At 37.1% G+C, this 26,277-nt stretch overlaps 1 protein-coding gene across 3 annotated transcripts in view; it reads right to left on the reverse strand.

The window, feature by feature from the left end:
- The window catches only part of COMMD10 (COMM domain containing 10), a 275,231-nt gene that overhangs the window by 217,113 nt on the left and 31,841 nt on the right, over positions 1-26,277 (reverse strand). For all 3 annotated transcript variants that reach the window (XM_019469604.2, XM_053907545.1, XM_019469601.2), the window contains exon 5: positions 11,172-11,282. In XM_019469604.2, the coding sequence (XP_019325149.1) occupies positions 11,172-11,282 (111 nt within the window). The remainder of the gene's footprint in view (positions 1-11,171; positions 11,283-26,277) is intronic.

The raw sequence follows: 26,277 nt of genomic DNA on the forward strand, positions 1-26,277 counted from the left end.
ACACACAGGCCATCCTTTCTCCCTTTCTCCCTTCATCTGATACCCCAGGCAAAGATGAAACCCTGATTAAATCCAATTACCCACCTGCTCTACCTCTGCAGCTAAAAATGGATCAAGAAAAATGTACAACCTTCCAACAGTTCCCATTTTAAATTTATGGCCACAAATTGCAAATGGGCAATCAGCACTGTTCAACACAGTGAAGCAGACTAAAATCCCGAGTTTGTTCATTTTCCCAGTATACAAAATACTATTTCATACTTTCTCCTCTGTTTCTCAAACCTCTTAAACCTACCCACTCCCTCAGCTGCCTGGAGAAAAAAGCAGGAATCAGACACAAATTTCTCTTCCAACACTCAAAACTACATACCTAACCCATACTCTTATTTCCTATTACAACAAATGCCATGTTCTCACTTCTTTCACAGTCCAACCCTTCCATTTGCACTCTGGATCTTGCAACTTCTCACTTTCTCAAGAAAATTATATCCCTCTCTGTGCTGCGTTATCAATTTCTCTCTCCATGGATCTGGGGCATCGGCATACAAGCCTCCTCTAACATCTGCAGTCATTAAATCCACACTCCCTACAGGGACCATCCTACCTCCAGGCTTCTTGAAAGAGTTAACTTATCTGGTGGCTTCCACTTTGTGTCCTCACATTCTCTCCTCAGTTTAATCCAAGCAGGTTTCTTTTTCCTCTCAGTTGTAACCGAGATGACCACTGTCAAGGTTATCAGAGAGGTCCATCTAACCAAATACAACACTCACATGCCTATTCTCTTTCCTGACCTCTCAACAGCATTCAGTACTACCCGCCATCTTAAAACAGCTCCTCCTGCCCCTAGACAATGATCACCAGTGATCTCCATGTCACTGAATTCACTTTTTTATCCCTGTATAGTGATTAGAGGTTGAGGCTGTTGAGTCACACGGACCTGGATTCAAATCTTGACTCTCTCACTTTCTAGTACTCAATCTAGGCACTGATATTTAACCACTGAGCAAACCAGGGAAAATATCAGGACCTAATTCACAGCTCTGAGGATTAAATTAGTTAATTTACTTTTTTCTTCTCTATTACCTCTTAGGAATGTGTGACATAATTCACTTTCCAAGAAATGTTCTTCCTTTCATCTCAGACTGCTCCTTCCTATTCGCTGTCATAAGCTCCTCCAACTCTACTTGCCTTTTAAATTTAGGAGCTCATAGGAGAGAGAGAGTGTGAGCAGGGGAGGGGAAGAGAGAGATGGGCAAAGAGAATCTGAAGCAGGCTCTGTGTTGACAGCAGTGTGCCCGACGCATGGCTCAAACTCACAAACCACGAGATCATGACCCGAGCTGAAGCCGGATGCTAAATTAACTGAGCTCCCCCCCACCCCCCAGTATCCTGAGCTCATAAATTTCTATATTTTCTCCCTAAGTGATTGATCTCCACCATTCTCATGACTGAAACTACAATCTAACCCTCGATGATTTCCAAATCTCAGTTTCTAGTCTATAATTTTCTCTCAAGCCCCAGATTGCCAACCAATCTCCACCTGGATATTACAGCTACCTCATACTCAACAGGCTCAAGAGACAAGCCTCCATCCTTTTTCATGTGCTCTTTCTCTCACCAGAAACTCCCCTGCCTGTCACAGTCTCTAACTACTTGCTGTCAGTCTCTGGGGCTCCATATATTCCCTCTTTTGTAACAGTCACTAAACTTATATTTACTGGCTTGCTAGACCGTAAACTCCATGATAGAAAATAAGACCTTCTCATATCATTAACATTTTGCCTAGTGTCTCTTACATACAAAATGTTTAGTAAATACTTTTTTTTCAATTTTTTTTTAACATTTATTCATTTTTGAGAGGCAAAGCACAAACAGGGGAGGGGCAGAGAGAGAGGGGGAGACACAGAATCTGAAGCAGCCTCCAGGCTCCGAGCTGTCAGCACAGAACCCGACGTGGGGCTCGAACTCACGAACCGTGAGATCATGACCTGAGCCGAAGTCAGACGCCTAACCGACTGAGCCACCAGGTGCCCCTTAATAAGTACTTCTTGAACAGAATCTGAGCTATTCAAAAAGTTACTGCTTATTTAATTTCTGAAACAGCATTTTATTTGTTCAGTTGTCTAATGCAGTGTAAACACTTTCATATCAAAATACTTAAACCACTGGTTTACATTAATGTCATTTCTAATCCATAAAAATACATCAAACAAAATTTAGAGGTACTTCTAAATATATTCTATTATGTCTGGGGAATTCCACAATTATCAATTGCCTCTGGATATAAAAAGTTAAAAAGGCTCCAAGCTAGGAAAGACAACTAAGGGTGATACTGTTTGTTTACCTACTTTGGAATCCCACAGAATTTTTTAAAAGAATGTTAGTGAAAAGATGATATTTTAAGTCTGAAATGCATGAACTTTCTGGATTATTTTTAGAAAGGATTTTCTTCTCCAAGACTCTTCTATCACTTTCCCCACATGAATACTAAATACTATCACACTCTAATTGTGTATTAATATTCTGTTTGTTTTTACTCCTCAAAGATAGTATCCAAACAGTATTTTTTTTTTTAAGCTTATAAAGTCTTCTTACGGTTAAATGCAGAGTTTCCATTAGGGAGCCTGAAATTTGAAAAAAGCTTGCACACACACATACGCTCTCACACAGAGACCAAGAGATTCACTGTGATATCATGAAAATGTACACATATGACTTGAATACATAAGGGCTTTTAGAAAGTCAAATTGATTACAAAACCAAAATACGCACTAAATTGAGGAAAAACATTTTGTATTGTTCTTATGTAGAAAACATGACCCCTTGAAGGACAAAGTCATTGAGAAACTGATCACACTGAAAAAGGATACAAAACAAAGTTAAAAACAAGAAAACTAGAGCCACACAGCCTTAGGAATACTTAAATAAATTAGATTGCAAAGGACCAGGCTTTGTTCTCAGAGTATCTGGGCAATTATCTCACAAATAAGGGCTATTTCTATTTTCTTTAACTGCCAGAGTATTTGATCAGATTGCTTCTGCACGTTCTATAATAAACCAAAACACACATAATGAAAGCTTATACGTACACTAATGGAATAAAGAAATTATAAAATGGACGATTCTCTAATATCACAAAAGTATTTGAGCTTTTAACTGATCTCCTACAATTATCCAAAGTACTTAATTAACCAGTTACGAAAGAGCCTATATGTGAGATAGTAATGTCACACCTTTCTCCAGAAGCTCTTAAATCCTCTGAATGCACCCCTTGAGTTTCTGAGCATGTTTCCAAAATAATTACGGAAAGCCATTTATCAAACTATAGCAAGACCTCTTTTTAGTTTATACCCTTTTACCCACTAATTATACTCCCGGGGAATAATCCTATATACTAAGGAGGCTTTATTCAGTCAGTCAGTCAGTCAGTACATGTTTATTAAGCACCTACTATGTATATATACACAAATATGTTTGTCACAATATAACAGGAAAATACTGGAAACAAACCCATTATTTGACAATGGAGGAACTGGGAGAAAACCATAGTATTTCGTAGCCAAAGTACAATACAGTCATTTAAAATACACGCATGGTGAGTTGGAAGCAATATGGAAAAAGTTTTACAGAGTTACAGGACAAAAGCAGAACATAAAATCAAAAAAGTCATAGAATCACACTCTCAGAAGAAAGTATCCGTAGAATAAACACGGAAATAAAATAGGTCAAATAGATTGGCTGCATCTTGGGGGTAAACCTCTGAGATTTTCTTTATATCTCTGGAATTTTCTACAATTTCTACAATTTTCTACAAGTTTTCTACAATAAACATACATAACCTAACTAATGAAAAAAACCATAATTATTTACTTCCTGTTTTTTGAGAGAGAGAGAGAGAGAGAGAGAGAGAGAGCGCGTGCACGAGAGAGCGCATCTGCACAAGGAAGGGGCAAAGGGATAGGGAAAGGGAATCTGAAGGAGGCTCCACACCCATCACAGAGCCTGACATGGTGCTTGATCTCACAACAGTGAGATCATGACCTGAGCTAAAATCAAGACTCAGACACTCAGGTTGCCTGGGTGGTTAGGTTGGTTACACATTTGACTCTTGATTTCGGCTCAGGTCATGATCTCACGACTCATGAGTTCGAGCCCCACGTGAAGCTCTGTACGGACAGCATGGAGCCTGCTTTGGATTCTCTCTCTCCCCTCTGTTTGTGCCTCTACCCCACTCACACTGTATCTCTCTCTCTCTCAAAATAATAAACTTTAAAGAAAAAAAACAAAGGCACTCAACTGACTGAACCACCCAGGTGCCCCAAGAACCACAATTTTTAAAAAGACGATACTTATCAATCATTTCATTTGAGAAGAAAAACCACTGACCTGTCTTCAAAATTTTCTGAACCCTAAATAACCATCCCAAATGGCACAAATGAAAATTAGTATCTTAATACAGAACTGCTGGAAGCAAAGCTCATTTTATAAAATTTCTCATCAAAATCAGTGAGTAAAAAGCCCAAGACTTTACTGAATGTTTCTTCAGATCACAGGAGACCACGTTCTAGAAAAAGCAGTAATTGCTACTTATCAAAATGGAAAAAAATTCTGGTTAATGAATGAGATTATCTTCTCATAACCATATCAAGTACTGAACAGTAATAATAAAATCTCAATTTTTTCCTAAACCAAATGCAAACATCATTATTTTTTTTTAATCATTTACAAGTTAAGAGATGCAAAGTAAAAAACAACTAGAAAGTCCTATAGCAAAACATAACAGTGTTGTGGGTACGGTTTTGTCTTTTTTTTCCTATATTTTTAAAAATGTCCATAATAGATGCACAACTTTTAAAAAAGAGAAAAATAGGGGCGCATGGGTGGCTCAGTCGGTTAAGCATCTGACTTCAACTCAGGTCATGATCTCGTGATCTGTGAGTTCGAGCCCCTTGTGGGCTCTGTACTGTCATAACAGCTTGGAGCCTGGAGCCTGCTTCAGATTCTATGCCTCCCTCCTTCTCTGCCCCTCACCCACTTGCATTCTGTCCCTCTCTCTCTCTCTCTCAAATATAAACATTTAAAAAAAATTTTTGTTAAAGAGAAAAATAAACTTAAATTATCAAGGGAAATATACTGAAATATATTTATTTATACAGATTAGATTAGTAAAAATACAGTATTTGTAAAATTCAGACCTGCTTGTGAGAGCAGCTCGAGAAATCTGAAGGCCCTTCAAAATCAGTCAATACAACCATCACTTTTAGGGAGATCAGAATACTTCACATTTCTAATACAAGAGTTCATAATTTGAATAAAGACGTATTTTTCTCTTACTAAGGAATCTGTCATAAACAGATCTAAGGATGTTTTCTTTTCAATGATATAGCCTATTTCTTTGTTCATAAGGTATCAACATCCATGATGCCATATAGCTGTTATAGTAAAGTGTGTCAATAAACACAGTCTTTAGTGAACTAACAGGTAACATCAAAACATAAAACTTTATTTACTATGTAAAAGTATTTCTTAGTGTCTCTCATTGACTTTAGGTGTAAAATTATTTCAGCTTAATCAGAGAAAAGCAAAATGAAATTGAGAATCCATATGCCTATCACTGTATGGAGAACAACAACCAACAAGATACAACAGTGCGTATTAGAACACGTTCAGCAACTTCAAACATACATACATTACAGGATCAACTGCTAAGTCATTAAACAAGCAAAAAGAGGCAGTATCTCAGCAATGAATAAAGTACAGTGCTCTGAAGTTAAACTGTCTGGTTTCAAATCCTAGTTCTACTTGTTTTTGGTTGTATAACCTCGGGGTTAATCTCTATGTGTTTCCATTTCTCCATCTTCCTATAAAATAGGGATAATAACAAGATAATGACAATAACAGTATAATAACAATAACAATTCATTCATAAAAGAAAGAAATCTTTTATTTTCATTTTTTCAATATGATGACAGCTTTATTTTTTTTTTTAAGTTTATTTATTTATTTTGAGAGAGCGAGAGAGCATGTGAGAGAGAAAGTGCATGCAGGTGCGGGGATGGATCAGAGAGAAGAGGAGTTCATACACACTCCTTGGGAGAGAATCCCAAGAGGGCTCCATGCTGTCAGTGCAGAGCACGATGTGGGGCTCAAACCCACGAACCGTGAGATCATGACCTAAGTTGGATGTTTAGCCAACTGAGCCACCCAGGTAACCGTGAAAGAAGTATTTTATCTAAAAAAAAAAATTTTTTTTAATGTTTATTTATTTTTGAGAGACAGAAAGAAACAGAGTGTGAGCAGGAGAGAGGCAGAGAGAGAGGGAGACACAGACTCTGAAGCAGGCTCCAGGCTCCGAGCTGTCAGCACAGAGCCCACGCAGGGCTCGAACTCACTCGGACCGTGAGACCATGACCTGAGCTGCACTGACTGAGCCACCCAGGCACCCCAGAAGTAAAGGAGGAGATACCATGTCTAGCACAGAATAAGCACTAAAACAGGGCTTTCCCTCCTTTTTCGTCACTCTAAATAGAATTTGTCACCCATTTTGGAAATAAGAATGAAGATCTCTAACTCAACAAATTAGTACTTAAAGTCCTAAATTCACTTGAAATCGTAACCCACCACAAAGTACCTTGTGCAACCTGAGCATAATCCAACTTAACCTTAAGGTAAATGACAGTTCCCTTCCACGGCGATTTTATCCCAGTTGTTTCAAAAGAAGAAACGAATGAAACACCAAGATTCTTTCTTAAAAGATGTACCAAAAAATTTTAGAGTCACTGTACTAACAAAACGTGATTGTCTCAGAAGTGCAAAGTTACTGGGGGAAACATAATAATGCACAACCAAGAGCAAAATTTAAGTATTTTAGTGTTTTTAGGATATTTAAAGTTAAGGTGCTTGGAATACTCAAAATTACCAACATTTGTTAAGTATAAAATTGCTATTCTCTATAAATAAAGAAATGCCAACTATGATTAGCCTGGAAGTAGTTATACTAGAGCCATTCAACTATCTTGGGATTACTGTGTTCTCTTTTCTCACAAAGAAATTAATACAAGCGACAGAATGTTACAAAAATAGTCAATAGTGTTGAAGGCTTTTTAATAAACTTCATTTTGGCAAATAATCACAGAGAAACTAACAAACAATGAAATCATGATGATTTCATTTATTTGTTCTATACATATCTGATTAATAGGCATTAATTTTGTTGATGGAAACAAAAGAACTCTATTGTTATATACAGATTAGAAATGTGAACACTTAGCATTTCCCACAACTACTGACTTCACAAATTATTTTGAATGTTATTTCAAATAACACTGTAAGTGCCAGAGGTTAGGTAAGCAGAGCTCTACTGCCCTCTAATGAAATAAACCAAAAACAAAAAACAAAAAACCCTCTTTTTGATGTATCTCAGAACAGGAAAATAATCTTACTTTGCTAAATGCAGTAGATAAACACTAAGACAATTAATTGCAAACAACTAGAATATATAAATCAAAATACTGCAAGAGAAGTTACAATCACCCAGTTTTCATGATAAAATTAGTAGCAAAACAGGAAAGCCTTGAGACAGGAACGTTCCAAGAGAAAGGACACGAATGCAACAGTGCTATCTAATATGATAGCAATTAGAACTTCACTGCAGGCTACGCTTTTCATGTGTATGTTGGAAGTGAATGAGAAGAAAGACTTTTAGAAACCACACACTTTGATGAACTGCAGGAAGTTTTCAGCTCAGCAGCTCAAAAGTAAACACCATCAAAAGAGTCTCTCATAATGTTCACTGACTAACCCTCTCAGAATTTTTTTTAAGTTTATTTATTTTGAGAGAGAGAGCAGGGGAGGAAGAGAGAAAGAAGAGACAGAGAACCCCAAGCAGGCTCCACTCTGTCAGCACAGAGCCCAACATGGGGCTCAATCTCACAAACCGTGAGATCATGACCTGAGCCAAAATCAAGAGTCAAATGTTGAACTGACTGAGCCACCCAGGTACCCCTCTCAGAATTATTTTAATACATGAATACTTTCAGGAAAAATACCCTTTAACATACACACTTAAAAGAATTTTATTTCATGCTTTCTGCTTTTTAAACAAATGCCAATTTCATAATATGGCAACTCTGCATTCTATGATACTTTCCATCATACACTAACCAGTGATAACTTGTCATCATTTTCAATAAAACTTCTCCCTTCTTGGGCGCCTGGGTGGCTCAGTTGGTTAAGCGTCTGACTCTTGGTTTCGCCTCAGGTTATGATCTCACAGTTTGTGAGTTCGAGCCCCACATCAGACTCTGTACTATCAGCACAGAGCCTGCTTGGGATTTTCTCTCTGCCCCTCCCCTGCTTTCTCTCTCTCTCTCTCTCTCTCTCAAATAAACAAACTTAAAAATTTTTTAGAAAAAGTTCTCCTTTCTTTTAACAAACATGGTTTTTAAAACATGTTCCATATTCCTGTTCCTTTCATCTAATATTCCCACCTGTCAAGAATTCCCAAAGTCTCACACGAGTACAAAGAACAGAGTACCAGATCACAAAAAGAGAGAGGGAGAATATGAAAAGAAGAAAAAGTAAATCTTCCCAACAGCAGTTCACTGAGAGAACAGAGGTGTGGTGGTTAACTGCTCCTTGGAGCTGGGACACACAGCACTTGGAGATGGCAGGTGTCTGTCCAGGCTGACAGCTGTGATACGCTCCATTACGTGTGTCTTCTTTAGCAGATATGAGAAACAGGTCAAATCCACACAATGCCATAGGGAAGAGAGGCAATACAAGGGAAAGAGGTGCACTTAAGTCTGCACCAAAATGAAAATATCAGGGTGCTCGGGTGGCTCAGCTGGTTGGGCATCTGACTCTTGATCTTGGCTCAGGTCATGATCTCACGGCTCATGGGTTTGAGCCCTGCATCGTGCTGTGTGCCAACAGGTCAGATCCCAGAGCCTGCTTGGGATTCTGTGTCTCCCCCCTCTCTGCCCTTCCCCTGCTCATGCTCTGTCTCTCTCTCAAAATAAATAAACTTAAAAAAAAAAAAAAAAAAGAAAATATCCTTTTCCTTTGTAGGCCGCTGCTCTTCTTTGCATCGTCTGTTTGTCGATGCAAATGGTTCTCCAGCTCTACAAGTTACATGGATAACCAAACGCTCGTTCAAAACTTCAAAATAGCAACACACAGGGAAATACAAATGTACTCCAGGTTCTATCTCCCAGTGAGCTGGATTTCACATCTGTAGAGATTTTCTGAGTAACATGGATTAAAAACATGACTCTTTTACTAGAAGTATTACTCATTCATTCCTACTGTCTCAACATAGAACTGACATAAACGTATTTTGAAGACATGATAAAGGAGCCGGGAGGACTCAGGCATCCCAAGGTCCACCACTGCCTACACAATGATGCTCAAAGTACACCCCATATACGGTCACAACAGTTTCCTTCCAGCCTATCAATTCCATTTACCTGTTCAGACTTAACATATGACAGTCCAGAGAAATACAACAGTGAAGGTGTACAGACACTTGGAGAACATACGAATGTGTGTACGTACATCTGTACATACGTACGCGTGTGTGTCTTCACTCAGAATAGTTCCAGTCTACACTGGAACTAGTGAGTTCCAGACTGTTATCCCAAACCTAAAGGAATGCCTTCCCTAGTTCACTGTAAGAAAACATCAGGCTTTCCAGGCTGCCCTTCCCCTCCCGAGGTCTCAGTAAGCACAGATATGAAAAAGAAGATCGAGAACTAACAAGGCGGAAGGGGGCAAGGAAAGGGAAATGATTAATTTCATCAGGAAATAAATTCACTGTCAGCTTTGGTTTAAAACAAAGGCATTTATTTATTCATTAGCCAAAAATAAGTTTTATTGCCGACGATGATGAAAATGGCAGCAGCCTGCTTTTTTTAAGCATTTACCTAACACTAGGCATCGGACTAAATAAGCACTCCATACACTGGGTAACCCCGTGCAACAGGTAATGTTATCCCCGGTTTACAGATGAAGAAGCTGATACTCATAAAGATGAAGTGACTTGCCCTGCCCAAAGCTACACCACTTCTAAATTGTAGAGCATATATAATATACCAGTCACTTCAACTCTTAACTACTAAACTTATATTATTTTATAAATTATTGTTATTTATACTGTATTCACCAACTTAAAATGTGTGAAATGCAATACTTTTGAAACACTGAATGAATTAATAAATTATATACAGTGAGTCCCAACTCAATTGCCTAAAATTTTATAGACTTGTTAACCTGGGCTACGTACTGGTCCCCATTACCATGGAAGATAAAAATGCGCATGATATATAACACATGATGAAAGTTCTAACAAAGAAGTAATACTGCTCTCATCCTTCAATGCCCATTATAAACAATAACATTTCTCCAATTATTCTCTGATTACATCCAGTCATAGTTACCTCTCTTTCCTCAGATCTTCCTACCTGATTTTCACCTCTCTGTGTTAAAAAGAAGCAGTCTCCTTTATTTAGGGGGAAAAAGTCACTCCCCTTTATCCATCTTAAAAAGATAATCGATTACAATAAAAAGATAACAAATATCTTTCACTGCTATCTTAAATATATATTTCTCTATACGCTACAGTAAAAAAAAAAAAAAAAATTCCAAATCAAGCTTCCTGAAATTAACGCTAAAAAAGAAATCATCGCGCAGTATAAACGAATCCAAAATTCCATTTTGCAACAGCTGGGATTTAAACTCATGCACGCTAATGTTACACACACACAAACACAATTCACATCATCTTGGTAATGCAGGCATTGGCTAGACAACAAAATTCCTTCTACTATATGTAAGCATCTTAAAACACAAAACACCTACAAATATCCACAAATATCTAAATCATTAAAATCTTAATTTTATATGGCTGTTACCAAGTTTTCCCACTGCAGAATTTAAAAGAAGAGGTTATGAAATGCTCGTGCAAGACATTTCTTCAAATGAATAACAAAGGGATAAGTAACTCTGATTCTCAAAACCTGTCACAAAGATCTAGCCATTTGTTAATCCTTGTTGAATTTTAATTTAATTGTGTTTAAAATTTCAATCCAGGGGGCAGAGACTCTGCTCACAATAAACTACAAGACCTACCTGGTAAACAAAATGCAGCATTTCACTGAGGTACCATTTCTTACCTTTGAATCTTCACCACTCACTCCCAGCTGTAACACGGCTTGAGGAGATTTTAGTTTCGCTTGGGCAGAGTGAGCCATCTGAAGGTTAAGCTGCCATCCGACCGTCTCTAGCTATAAAAGACAAGTACAGATTGGAATCAGATGGTATGGAAGGAAGAAAACAGTCAACTTTCAGCAAATCTCCCACCCGTAGGAATGAACATGGATAAGCCTAGACTTCATGGAAAGTCAATTCTATGGCTCCTTCAACCTGCGTTTTCTGCAAACTCTCCCTTTGGGCTCATGAGATTGGCCTTGTGCCAGGCCTGTCAAATTCAACAGTAAAACTCGTCTTCAAATACACTGCATTTTGAAAATAGAGGTCTTAGACTAAGCAACAAAGTACAGTAAAAGAGTCCATGGTCTTTAAATAGCATATTACTATTTCACAACAGTATATTTTAAAGCCAATGGTTTTCTCAACAGTTAGGGATTTTACACTTTAATGACCTCTCGTTGTCTTTCAAAACTCTGAACTGCATAGAATACAGGTAAGACTTTTTTTTTTTTTTAATTTAGAGGAAAATTGAAGCACGCAGATGGTAAGAGGTTCACACATTTAGACACAGTTAGCGAGACTGGAAAAGAGCCAGACCAAGAATTGATATTTACTAGTGAGCAGGTGTTATCATGCTTTCCAAAGTACTCTAACTTATTATGGTTCCCAGTTATGACAGAAACTAATTAGAACATTTCCTATGAACTTATTAATTAACACAAGAGCAAAATTCAATCAGGTAAGGCAAAAATAGTAAAGACAGACTAAAACTGTTTAAGTTTTCTTCTAAAATATTAAATAGCACAAATGTGGTTTTACTGAACTTGAGACATGATTGGTTTCGCTAACCTCAGAACCTCAGTACCAGGAGTATTAAATTTCCAATAAATTCGAGAAACACTATTTAGGAAAGATGTGTGAAATGCAATTGTCACATGCCTCTCACAACATGGCCCTAATAACTGATTTAGTAAAAACTACCTTAGCTACACTGGTAAGATGGGCAGTCTCACAATTTTTTTTTTTTTTTTTTTTTTTTTTTACTTAACCAGAATACTAACTTCTGACTTAAAAGACTGTTCAACAGCAGAATCACAGCAGCGACTCGAAGCCAAATTGGAAAGAGAGCAATGGAAGTATTATCTATTCAAGAGAGGATGCGATGAGAAAATAAAGATGTATTTCTGTTCTTTCTGGCACTGAACCTTTGAGAGGTTATGGGTAAAAAGAGGGAAGATGTCACACGGACATAATCCACAACACCTAAATAAAAAAATCAGTGTAATGGTGTGTGTTAAGGATCTTTAACATACTGATCTTGAACAGTGACCTTAGTAAGTGTAGTCTCTAATACCAGCCCACCACAATTTTTTTTTCAAATTTTTATTTAGATTCCAGTTAGTTTGGTTTTGCACACAGGGCATTTGGTTTCAGGAGCAGAATTCAGTAATTCATCACTTAAATACAACACAACACTCAGTGCTCATCACAAGTACCCTCCTGAAGACCCATCACCCATCTAACCCATCCCCACTCTCCTCCCTCCATCAATACCCCCCAATTTGTTCTCCATCATTAAAAGCCTCTTGCGGTTTGTTTGCCTCTTTTCCCCCACCTCCCATATGTTCATCTGTTTTGTTTCTTAAATTACATGAGTGAAATCCTATGATATTTGTCTTTCTCTATTTACTTCACTTAGCTTAATACTCTAGCTCCATCCATATTGTGGCAAATGGAAAGATTTCACTCTTTTTGATGGCTGAGTAATATTTCATCGTGTAATATATACCACATCTTCTTTATCCATTCATTAGTCAATAGATATTTAGGCTCCCTACTTTGGGCTATTGTGGCTAGTGCTGCTATAAACATTGGGGTGCATGTGTCCCTTCGAAACAGCACACCTGTATCCCTTGGATAAATACCTAGTAATGAAATTGCTGGGTCGTAGGGTAGTTCTGTTTTTAATTTTTTTGAGGAACCTCCATACTGTTTTCCAGAGTGGCTGCACCAGCTTGCATTCCCACCAACAATGCAAAAGAGATCCTCTTTCTCCGCATCCTCGCCAACATCTGTTGTTGCCTGAGTTGTTAGTTTTAGCCATTCTGACAGGAGTAAGGTGGTATCTCATTGTGGTTTTGATTTGTATTTCCCTGATGATGAGTGATGTGGAGCATTTTTTATGTGTCGGTTGGCCATCTGGATGTCTTCTTTGGAGAAGTGTCTATTCATGCCTTTTGCCCATTTCTACACTGGATTATTTGCTTTTTGGGTGTTGAGTTTGAAAAGTTCTTTATAGGGGCGCCTGGGTGGCTCAGTCGGTTGAGTGTCCGACTTCAGCTCAGGTCACGATCTCACGGTTCGTGAGTTCGAGCCCCGCGTCGGGCTCTGGGCTGATGGCTCAGAGCCTGGAGCCTGCTTCCGATCCTGTGTCTCCCTCTCTCTCTGCCCCTCCCCCATTCATGCTGGCTCTGTCTCAAAAATAAATAAACATTAAAAAAAAAAAACTTTAAAAAAAAAAAGAAAAGTTCTTTACAGATTTTGGATACTCTTTATCTGATGTGCCATTTGCAAATATCTTCTCCTATTCTGTTGGTTGCCTTTTAGTTTTGCTAACTGTTTCCTTCGCTGTGCAGAAGCTTTTTATTTTGATGAGGTCCCAGTAGTTCATTTTTGCTTTTGTTTCCTTCCCTCTGGAGACATGTTGAGTAAGAAGTTGCTGCGGCCAAGATCAAAGAGGTTTTTGACTGCTTTCTCCTCAAGGATTTTTATGGCTTCCTTTTATGGCTTACTTTGAGGACTTTCATCCATTTTGAGTTTAGTTTTGTGTATGGGGTAAGAAAGTGGTCCAGGTTCATTCTTCTGCATGTTGCTGTCCAGTTTTCCCAGCACCACTTGCTGAAGTGACTGTCTTTATTCCATTGGATATTCTTTCTTGCTTTGTCAAAGATTAGTTGCCCATACATTTGTGGGTCCGTTTCTGGGTTCTCTATTCTGTTCCATTGATCTGAGTGTTTGTGTTGTGCCAGTACCATACTGTCTTGCTGATTACAGCTTTGTAGTATAGCTTGAAGTCCGAGATTGTGATGCCTCCTGCTTTGGTTTTCTTTTTCAAGATTGCTTTGGCTATTCAGGGTCTTTTCTGGTTCCATACAAATTTTCGGATTATTTGTTCTAGCTCTGTGAAGAACGTTGGTGTTATTTTGATAGAGATTGCATTGAATATGTAGATTGCCTTGAGTAGTATCAATATTTTAACAATATTTTTCACTTCTATCTAAGAGCATGGAATCTTTTACCATTTTTTTGTGTCTTCTTCAATTTCTTTCATAAGCTTTCCATAGTTTTCAGTGTATAAATTTTTAACCTCTTTAGTTAGATTTATTCCTAGGTATTGTATGGTTTTTGGTGCAATTGTAAATGGGATTGATTCCTTCTCTTTCTGTTGCTTCATTGTTAGTGAATAGGAATGCAACCGATTTCTGTGCATTGATTTTATATCTTGCAACTTTGCTGAATTCATGAATCAGTTCTAGCAGTTTTCTGATGGAATCTTTTAGGTTTTCCATATAGAGTATCATGTCATCTGCGAAGAGTGAAAGTTTGACCTCCTCCTGGACGACTTGGATGCCTTTTATTTCTTTGTGTTGACTGATTGCAGAGGCTAAGACTTCCAATACTAGGTTGAATAACAGTGGCAAGAGTGGACATCCCTGTCTTGTTCCTCACCTTAGGGGGAAAGCTCTCAGTTTTTCCCCATTGAGGATGATATTAGCATTGGGTCATTCATATATGGCTTTTATTATCTTGAGGTATGCTCCTTCTATCTCTACTTTCTTGAAGGTTTTTATCAAGAAAGATGCTGTATTTTGTCAAGTGCTTTCTCTGCATCTATTGAGAGGATCATATGGTTCTTGTCCTTTCTTTTATTGATGCGATGAATCAAGTTGTTTTGCAGATACTGAACCAACCCTGCATCCCAGGTATAAATACCACTTGGTCATGGTGAATAATTTTTTTAATGTATTGTAGGATCTGGTTGGCTAATATCTTGTTGAGGAGTTCTGCATCCATGTTCATCAAGGAAATTGGTCTATAGTTCTCCTTTTTAGTAGGGTCTCTGTCTGGTTTTGGAATCAACGTAATGCTGGCCTCATAGAAAGAGTTTGGAAGTTTTCCTTCCATTTCTATTTTTTGGAACAGCTTCAAGAGAATAGGTGTTAACTCTTCCATAAATGTCTGGTAGAATTCCCCTGGAAAGCCATCTGGCCCTGGAGTCTTGTTTTTTGGGAGATTTTTGATTACTAATTCAATTTCTTTACTGGTTATGGGTCTGTTCAAATTTTCTATTTCTTCCTGTTTCAGTTTCAGTAGTGTATATGCTTCTAGGAATTTTTCCATTTCTTCCAGATTGCCCATTTTATTGGCATATAATCGCTCATAATATTCTCTTATTATTGTTTTTTGCTGGAAGCCGAGCTATCCCAGCCTGATGGCAAGGCCCGGGCTGCGGACGGATTGGTGACTGCAAGGCGACCCACCGAAAGTGAAGCTTCTTGGACTCCCGCTTTTAGGTAATTTGGCCGTAAGACTACCTAGGGTATTGTCTCAGTCGATTGGGGAATTGCCCTCGACAGGCCCCCTGGGAAAAGAACCATTAGGAAAGAAAATAAGGTTCCGCAAGAAACTGTGCGGCCTTACATCTAGCCCTTGCCATCCCCTATGGAGACTCCTCTACTTACAGGAAGGATAGCCTCATACACTTGCCAGCTAAGGAGGCCGACAAAGGAGAGACATATGGATTTGAGAGCCCCACTCCGGCAACTAAGGAGTGTATCTATGAGCACAGGTGACTTCAACCCCTAGGCCTACCCGGCCCCCAAAAGGCATTCCAGATGATGACTGAACCTAGTCGGTTAAGGTACAGAATGGTTCATTAATTCCTAGGTGCATTGTCTTTCTGAGAATGTGTGAGGCATGGGTTTCTAAGGTCCTTTCGGCCCCTTCCTGGCACCTGGGACTTGAGGTGTTAAGAGATAAGGGGCCTTTCATGAGAACAGCAAAGCAAATGCTTTATAGATTATAGATAAACACAGATGCATAATGAAATAATGTAGGAAATTAATCAATAATCAAAGGGTATGAGGGAACATTACAAGAAAATCGCCATGTTATTTCTTAAAGGTTGATTACACATAGGAACATTTTCAAGATTAGGTAATGTTAGAAAACCATAGATGACATATACTACAAAAAAATCACTAACAAATACAATGCCACATTTGCTACAATAAATCGGCCAGTTCAACACACTGTTGTTGTCTGTGTCCATTTTTATTTTAGTTTTAGTTTTTTATTTTAGTTTGGTTTTATTTTCACCGATGCTGTCCATCTTTTGGGAACCCCTGGACCTGCTGGAGCTGGACTCTGGCAGTTTTTATTTCAGCTGTGTTGGTTGTGATCTCTCCTCTTTCATTCTTGATTTTATTTAGTTGGGTCCTTTCCTTTTTCTTTTTGATCAAACTGGCTAGTGGTTTATCAATTTTGTTAATTCTTTCAAGAACCAGCTTCTGGTTTCATTGATTTGTTCTGCTGTTTTTTTGGTTTCGATAGCATTGATTTCTGCTCTAATCTTTATTATCTCCTGTCTCCTGCTGGTTTGGGGTTTTCTTTTCTGTTCTTTTTCCAGCTCTATAAGGTGTACGGTTAGCTTGTGTATCTGAGACCTTTCTTCCTTCTTTAGGAAGGCCTCGATTGCTATATATTTTCCTCTTATGACCACCTTTGCTGTGTCCCAGAGGGGAGCTTTTTATTTTGATGAAGTTCTGATAGTTCACTTTTGCTTTTGTTTCCTTTACCTGCCCACCACTATTTTTAATAGTCACATTCAACAGACCCACCAACAAAACAAGAAAAAGCATGTCATAACCACTCTCATATATCCAAGCATTCTGATACACATCACTATCTTTTTTTTTAAATGTTTACTTATTTGTTTTGAGAGAGTGAGAGCGCACAGGCAAGAGAGGGGCAGGGAGAGAAAGAGACAGAGAATCCCAAGAAGGCTCCACATTGTCAGCGCAGAGCCTGACCCAGGACTCCAACTCACCAAGTGTGAAATCATGACCTCAGTTGAAACCAAGAGTCAAATGCTTAACCAATTGAGCTGATTACACATCACTGTCTTAGTTGAAAGTATCTGGAAGGTACTCATATTAACTTACAAGACACTGTCTTGATCTTATTTTACTGATCCTATCCCTGCCCTTGAAGCACTTAAGATAAATATTAAGTGAAAAAATTAAAAAATACCTCTGTTGTGGTCAGTAAATTTGCATAATAAATTAATATGTTAATTTATAGTCACTATAAATATACAGTCACTATATACAGGTGGTGAAGGAGAATTTAAAAGAGCACTGAGCTTATGCTTTGGTTCATGCTTAAGCTGTCACTCCCTAGCTATGGGACCCTGGTTAAGTCACAATCTTTCAAGACTTCAGTTTCTTCATATACAATGAGAATAAATCTATCTGAACTATCTACTTTGCTGAGTTATGGTAATGACAATTAAGAAAATGCATACTCAGAGGGTGGCTCAGTCAGTTAAGCATCCAACTTTGGCTCAGGTCATGATCTCACAGTTTGTGAGTTCTAGCCCCAGGTCGGGCTCTGTGCTGACAGCTCAGAGCCTGGAGCCTGCTTGGGATTCTCTGCCTCCCTCTCTCTCTGCCCCTCCCCTGCTTGCTCACTCACTCACTCTTTCTCTCTCTCTCTCAAAAATAAATAAAACATTAAAAAAAAATTTTTTTTAAAGAAAATGCATATTCAAAGGTGTTTTGAAAACTGCAAAACATTGTAAATATAAGGCATTTCGATTACCTGGTTTCTTCTACACTATCTTTTAAATACTGTAGGCACTCTATATCTATCTGTTGAATTGAATTGAAATGAGTCAAAGAATACTCCCAAGGGAAGGTAATTTTTTTTAAGAGGGAGAAAGAGAGAGCACTAGCGAGGGAGAGAGGCAGAGGGAGAGAGAGAATCTTCAGTGGGCTCTATGCTCAGCATGAAGCCCAATGTGGGGCTCAATACCATGACCCCGGGATCATGATCTGAGCTAAATGAATGCTTAACCAACAGAGCCATCCAGGTGCCCTTTGCTAGGAAAGGTAATGTTTAAGAGTCATGACTAAAAGAGTTGATAGGTTGCCTTTCTTAAATTCCTGAACCTTATCTACAGAACTTTGTGATGTGAAAATATTTGTCCCACACCCACGTTAAAGAGTAATTTAAAAAGTACAAAGAATTGCTAAGTTCATATTATGTATATGCACATCACACAACTACATGTAAAATTTCGTAGAAAATGACCAGTATTCAGAAGCCTTAAAATGGAGAGGGAATATAGAAAGAATAAGGAGAATTATAAAAGAATACTTTACAATTACACAGAATAGTAACAAGAAAACACACTTTTCAGTGAAACTCAGAGGCAATGAAAATCAATACTACTTGAGATAAGGACTCTTATTACACCCTTTTTACAAATTAAATATATATAATGTAAATAACTGGTGAACTGTAGCAAAGAGTATATAAACGTCCTTATGTTATTATTTCAATTCTTCTTTTCACTAAGTTTCAAATTACATAAAAATCAAAATCACAAGTTATAAGAAATTGATTCAACTAAGAATCATCAATGGATACTAAATCTAGGAGGGGAAAGTTTAATTTGGAATGCAAAGTCACAAAGTTTCCACCCACAACTGCTGGTTAGCTACAGAAGAAAGCAAGCAATTGTGCAGTGAAGAAAACAAAGATCTTAACCAAAGAACAAAATTAACATCATCAAAAAGTGGCAAAAAAAAAAAACCATCATGTAGCCCTAGGTGCGAAACCCTGCAAAGACCACATTATTTATGTAGCTTTCTAGACAAAAAAAAAAAAAAATCATAACCTCAATTTGATTATGAAGAAACAAAAGAAAAATAAAATGAAGGAACATCATGAAAAATAAGTGAAACATACACTTCAGAAACATAAATGTCCTAAAAAAACAAAGAAAAGCCAAGAAAGAAGCAATTCCTTACACTGCTTACAACATATTATTATATTATTTGCCATGTCTCTAATAGGCAGCAGTAATATAAATAAGAAAAAGTAAAATCCCTTTGCGTAGGTGAAAATCATATAGTATTGTACTGAATTATTCCTTTGAGACTCATAACTAAGAAACAAATACAACAGTCATCAATATTTTAATTACATATAAAACAAGAAAATCTAGTGAAGGATTTTGACTTACATGAGCTCAACTACATTTGCTTCTATTTAAAATAAAACTCTGCCTTGTGTACAGCAGAATCTGTATATTAAAATACCAGGAAATATTTTAACATTTGTTTTTTAATTTTATGCTCAGATTTACATCCGAGGGTCCTTAGGCCTTAATCAACATCCTAGATTTTTTTTTTTAATGTTTTACTTATTTTTGAGAGAGAGAGAGCACTAGTGAGAGAGAGGTAGAGTGAGAGGGGGACCAAGGATCCCAAGCAGGCTCTGCACTGACAGCAGCGAGTCAGATGTGGGCTCATATTCACATTCCGTGAGATGGTGATCTGAGCCGAAGTCGGACACTCCAGTGACTGGGCCACCCAGGCCCCCTCAACATCCTAAATTTAAGCATCATCAAAATAACATAAAACACAAGAAAAATAAGCCACTGATTTCTTCTTTCTTTCTTTTTTTTTTTTTTTTTTTTTTTAAGTAGGCTTCACATCTAGCACAGAACCCAACACGGGGCTTGAACTCACAACACTGAGATCAAGACCTGAGCTCAGACCAAGAGTTGGATGCTTAATGGACGGACTGAGTCACCCAGGCACCCCAAGCCACTGATACTTTTAATGTTTTTCAACACAAGCTAAACTGTTTAAATGGTAGTTCTTACACATCTCACTAACATTACTTCTTACCTGACAATGTTACTAAGATGTCAGTCCAAAGTATAATAACTTCAAAAACAAATACATACACGTGTGTGTGTGTATAAAACGACTTTATTCTCTAATTTTAATTTAACAACCTCAAGATAAACTTAAATTCTCATAATTGCTTTTTAAACCACCATTCCAAACACACACAAAACTCAGCCAAAATTGTGATTATATTAACCCTTTTAAGTGGCAAAAAAGAAAAGGTAAAGTTTTATACCAGATTTTAACTACTGGGGCACTCTAAAACAGAAGCCACTGTTTGAACCATACAACACAGTAAGAAATACTTTTACGGTGCAAACCGATATACTAAAGTTACACAGAACAATTTTTACCCAGAGCCGAGTTCTTTAATAAGCTTTATTACGTTTCATTTTGAAAATGCTATTTGAAAACCCTCTAAATTGATTTCATTACCCAATAAACCCTAATATTTCAGGCTATCTATAGCTAGGAAAATACTGCTCAGAAACCCTGAATGAGTTTCAGGAACTATGTGCATAGGTATTCATGAAACATTTTATTATTTATCATAATAAATCATGAAAATACATACAATTAGAGCTGTAACTGCTAAAATAGAAAACACTATCTATATTCTGTTGCTACAATCCACCATTTATTTTATAACTAGAAAATACCATAAGCAGAAATTTCATTTATGTATGGCTCATTACAGAAACTATATACCTCTATTTACTCTAATGAAAATACAAAAATTAGGAAGTTGACTCAATGCTTAATTTAAGAACATAAACCTATTTGTAAAGCTTAGCTAAATGCCTGCTCTACAAATTTTTTCTTAACCACTTCTGACTTCAATGATTTTTTTTTCCTCTCTAAATCTGATTAATTCTATGAAGCTCCCAATTTAAGAAACAGTGACTTCTGGTATCAAGGGCTGTGCATCTAAAAAAAAGAAAATAAAAACAATCTTTCCATGAACAACACCTACAAACTCTCAACAAAATACAAAGAACAACTCTCTAAGGGCTCTATAAGGAACAAAAGCACATAGACTTTAGAGAATCAAAACATAATACAATGTTAGCACACATGGGTCAAAGAAGAAATCAAAGAGAAATAAAAAAACTACTTTGAGACAAATTGAAAATACAACATAACAAAATTTATGGGATGCCACAAAACCAGTTTGAAAAGAAAAGTTCGTATCAAATGCTTACTTACATCAAGAAACAAAAAAGATCTCAAATAAACAACCTACCTTTACACCTCAAAGAACTTTACACTAGAAAAAGAATGAACAAAACTTACCTCAAAGAACTTTACACTAGAAAAAGAATAAACAAAACTCAAAGTAAAAAGATGGAAAAAATGAATATTAGAAATAAATGAGGGGCACCTGGGGTGGCTCAGTCAGTTAAGCAACCGACTTCGGCTCAGGTCATGATCTCACAGTTTGTGAGTTCGAGCCCCGCGTCGGGCTCTGTGCTGACAGCTCAGAGCCTGGAGCCTGCTTCCCATTCTGTGTCTCCCTCTCTCTCTGCCCCTCCCCTGCTCACGTTCTGTCTCTCTGTCTCTAAATAACAAATAAGCATTAAAAAAAATTTTTTTTTAAATAATAAATAAATGAGATAGAAACTAAAAAGACAACTTAAAAAAAGATCAATCAGGGGCACCTGGGTGACTCAGTTGGTTTAGTGTCGAACTTCAGCTTGGGTCATAACCTAACAGTTCGAGAGTTCAAGCCCCACATCAGGCTCACTGCTGTCAGCACAGAGCCTGCTTCAGATCTCTATCCCTCTCTCTTTGCCCTTCCCCTGCTTGTGCTCTCTCAAAATAAAATAAAACATTAAAAAGAAAGATCAAACTAAGAGCTAGTTATTTTTTTTTACAATTTCTTGTCTTTTATTATTATTTTTTTTTAATGTTTACTCATTTTTGAGAGAAAGAGAGAGTGGCAAAAGCCGGGGAGGGGCAGAGAGAGAGGGAGATACAGAATCTGAAGCAGGTTCCAGGCACTGAATGTCAGCACACAGCCTGACACGGGACTCGAACCGTGGACCATGAGATCATGACCTGAGCAGAAGTCAGACCCTTAACTTACTGACCTACCCAGGCACCCCCTAAGAGCTAGATTTTTTTTTTTTAAAGATAAACCAAAATTGACAAACCTTTAGCAAGACTCACCAAAAAAGGGCTGGGGGTAAGAATCAAATAAATAATATCAGAAATTAAAGAGAAACATTACAACTGATACCACAGAAATGCAAAAGACCATAAAAGAATACTATGAACAAATTAAATGTCAACATATTGTAACCTACAAGAAATGTATAAATCCCTAGGAACACACAACCTACCAAGACTGAATTAGACATTAAAAAAAAAAAACAAAAAAAAAAAAACCAGAGAAAATCTGAACACACCAATTCGATTTTTTTTTAATAGACCAATTCCTCATAAGGAGACTGAATCACTAATCAAAAAATTCCAAACAGGGGCGCCTGGGTGGCTCAGTCAGTTAAGCGTCCGACTTCAGCTCAGGTCACGATCTCACGGTCCGTGAGTTCGAGCCCCGCATCGGGCTCTGGGCTGATGGCTCAGAGCCTGGAGCCTGCTTCCGATTCTGTGTCTCCCTCTCTCTCTGCCCCTCCCCCATTCATGCTCTGTCTCTCTCTGTCTCAAAAATAAATAAAAACGTTAAAAAAAAAAAAAAAAATTCCAAACAAACAAAAGTCCAGGACCAGATGGGTTCACTGGTGAAATCTACCAAATATTTAAAGAAGAATTAATATCAATCCTTCTCTAAGTCTTCCAAAAATAAAAGATGAGAGAACACTTCCAAACTCATTTTATAAGGCCAGCATTATCACCATGAAAACCAGACAAGGGTGCCACAAGAAAAGAAAAAAAAAAAAAAATCAGGCCAATATCTTGATAAACATTGGTGCAAAAGTCCTCAACAAAGTATTAGCAAACCAAATTCAGCCATACATTAAAAGAACCATATGCCATGATCAAGTGGGATTTTTCCAGGGATGCAAGGATAGTTCAATACCCACAAATGAATCAATGTGCTACACTGCATTAACAAAATGAAAGATAAAAATCATATGATCATTTCAACAGATGCAGAAAAAGCATTTGACAAAATTAAGCATCCATTTATGATTTAAAAAAAAAAAAAAAAAAGAAGCAAAAAAAAAAAAAACTCCCCAAGGACTGGGTACAGAGGGAACATACCTCAACATAATAAAGGACAGATATGACAAGCCCACAGCTAGCATCATACTAAACGGTGAAAAGTTTAATGTTTTTCCTCTAAGATCAAGAACAAGACAAGAATGGCCACTCTTCCCACTTTTCTTCAACAAAATATTCAAAGCCTTAGCCAAAGCAATTCAGCAAGAAAAAAAAATAAATAAATAAAAGGCATCCAAATCCAACAGAAACATGTAAATGTGTCACTCTGATGACAAGATTTTATTTTTTTTATTTTTTAATGTTCATTTATTTATTTATTTATTTTCAATATATGAAATGCATTGTCAAATTGGTTTCCATACAACACCCAGTGCTCATCCCAAAAGGTGCCCTCCTCAATATGACAAGATTTTATATATACAACATCCTAATGAAGCCACCAAATAACTCTTGAAATTTTAATAAATGAGGTCAGTAAAGCTGTGTGATACAAAAATCAACATATTTACTACATTTTTCTACACTAATAATAAACTATCAGAAAGAAGTTAAGAAGACAATCCCATTTACAATTGTGTCAAAAGAATAAAATACCTAGGAATAAATTTAACCAAGGAGGTGAAAGACCTGTACACTGAAAGTCACAAGAGACTAATGAAAGCAAATGAAGACACAAATATATGGAAAAATATCCCATGCTCATAGATTGGAAGAATCAGTATTGCTAAAATGTCCATACTACCCAAAGCAATCTACAAATTCAGTGCATTTCCTATCAGAATGCCAATGGTATTCTTCACAGAAATAGAGCAAACAATCCTAAAATTTGTATGGCACTACAAAAGATCCCTAATAGCCAAAACTATCTTGAGATAGAACAAAGCTGCAGGCATCATGCTTCCTGATTTCAAACTACAGTACAAAGCTGTAGAAATAAAAAACATGACACTGGCATAGAAACAAACACATACATACATCAGTGGAACACAACAGAAAGCCGAGAAATAAGCCCACACATGTGTGGTCAATTAATCTACAACAAAGAAGCCAAAAATACCAATGGGGAAAGGACAATCTCTTCAATAAATGGTGTTGGGAAAACTGAACAGCCACATTCAAAAGAATGAAACTGGACCACGATCTTGTTCCATACACAAAAACTAACTCAAAATAAATTAGAGACTGGAACCTAAAACTCCTAGAAAAAAACATGGATGGTAAGCTCCTTGGCATCACTCTTGGTGATGACTTTTTGGATCTGACATCAAAAGCAAATGTAACAAAAGCAAATATATATATATATATATATATATATATATATATATATATATATATATATATTTGCTGGAGGTATAAGGTACAGAATGGTGACTGTCGTCAATACTACTGTGTCGTGTGTTTGAAAGTTGCTGAGAGAGTAAATCTTAAAAGTTCTCATCACACACACACACACACACACACACACACACACAATCGCTGTGCATGGTGATGGATGTTAAGTAGAGTTACTATAGTGATTACTTCACAATGCACACAAATACTGCATCACATACCCCTGAAACAGATATAATGTTATAAGCCAATTACATCTCCCTTTTTTAAAATGAGACAAGTACATGCAGACTAGAGAAAAACACTTGTAATATAATGACATAGGCAGTTTCAAAGTTAAATGATGGAAAAAGATATATCATGCAAACATTGATCAAAACAAAGCAGGGAAGGCTATAAAATTATCTGAGACAGAGGAGGACATTAAATAACAATAAAAGTATGAAAACAATACTAAAGGTCTTAGAACTGCAATATATGTCAAGTAAAAATGGATGGAACTAAAAGAACTAGATAAATCCACACGTATAGTTAGACTTCAACACTTGTTTCTCAACAACTGATAGAGTAGCTGGACAGAACATCAGCCAGACTATATATGAATTCAACATCAACCAAAAGAATCTAATTGATATTTATAGAACGCTTCACTCAACAACAGCAGAATAAACATTCTTTGCAAACACCTACAAAACATACACCAAGACAGACCATATTCCGGGCCATAAAACATATGCCTTAACAAATAAAAAGAGCTGAAATCATACAGAATGTGTTTTCTCACCACAATGGCACTAAACTAGAAATCAGTAACAGAAAGAGGAAAATCTGGAAACTCAACAACATAATTTTAAATAATCCATGAGTCTCAAGAAAAATCAAAATACACAGTGAACAACTTAAAAATAAAAAACATAAAATATCAAAATTTGTGGGATATAGCTAAGGCAATGCTGAGAAGAAAATTTAAAAGTACCAAATACTTCCAGACGCCTAGGTGGCTCAGTCAATTGAGCACCTGCCTTCAGCTCAGGTCATGATCTCACAGCTCGTGAGTTCAAGCCCTGCGTTGGGCTCTGTGCTGACAGCTCAGAGCCTGGAACCTGCTTCAGATTCTGTATCTCCCTCTCTCTCTGCCCCTCCCCCACGTGCACTCTGTCCTTTCTCAAAATAAGTAAACATTAAAAAATAAAATTAAAAAAAACTACCAAATACTTACATTTGAAAAGAAGAAAAATCTCACATCAATGACCTAAGAATCTCAAGAACCACAGGCAAAAAAGTTAACCTCAACCAACTCATGTATCTTATACACAAATTAATTCAAAAATGTCCATGGGCATAAATAAAAAATTCAAAACCACAAATTTTTAGGGAAATAAAAACAAAACTAAGCCACGAGTGCTTAAATGGTCTAGGGTAAGGGAAACAGTTGAGACATGACACCAAAAGCAAAATCCATTATAAGAAAAACTGATTAATTGGTCTTCAACAAAATGAAAAATTTTTGCTCTCCAAAGGATCCTAATTAAGAGGATGAGAAGTCAAAGCACAGACTGGAAGACAG

The sequence above is a fragment of the Panthera pardus genome, unplaced genomic scaffold, assembly GCF_024362965.1.
Source record: "Panthera pardus isolate Hobbes unplaced genomic scaffold, ASM2436296v1 HiC_scaffold_2, whole genome shotgun sequence".
Taxonomy (NCBI): Eukaryota; Metazoa; Chordata; class Mammalia; order Carnivora; family Felidae; genus Panthera; species Panthera pardus.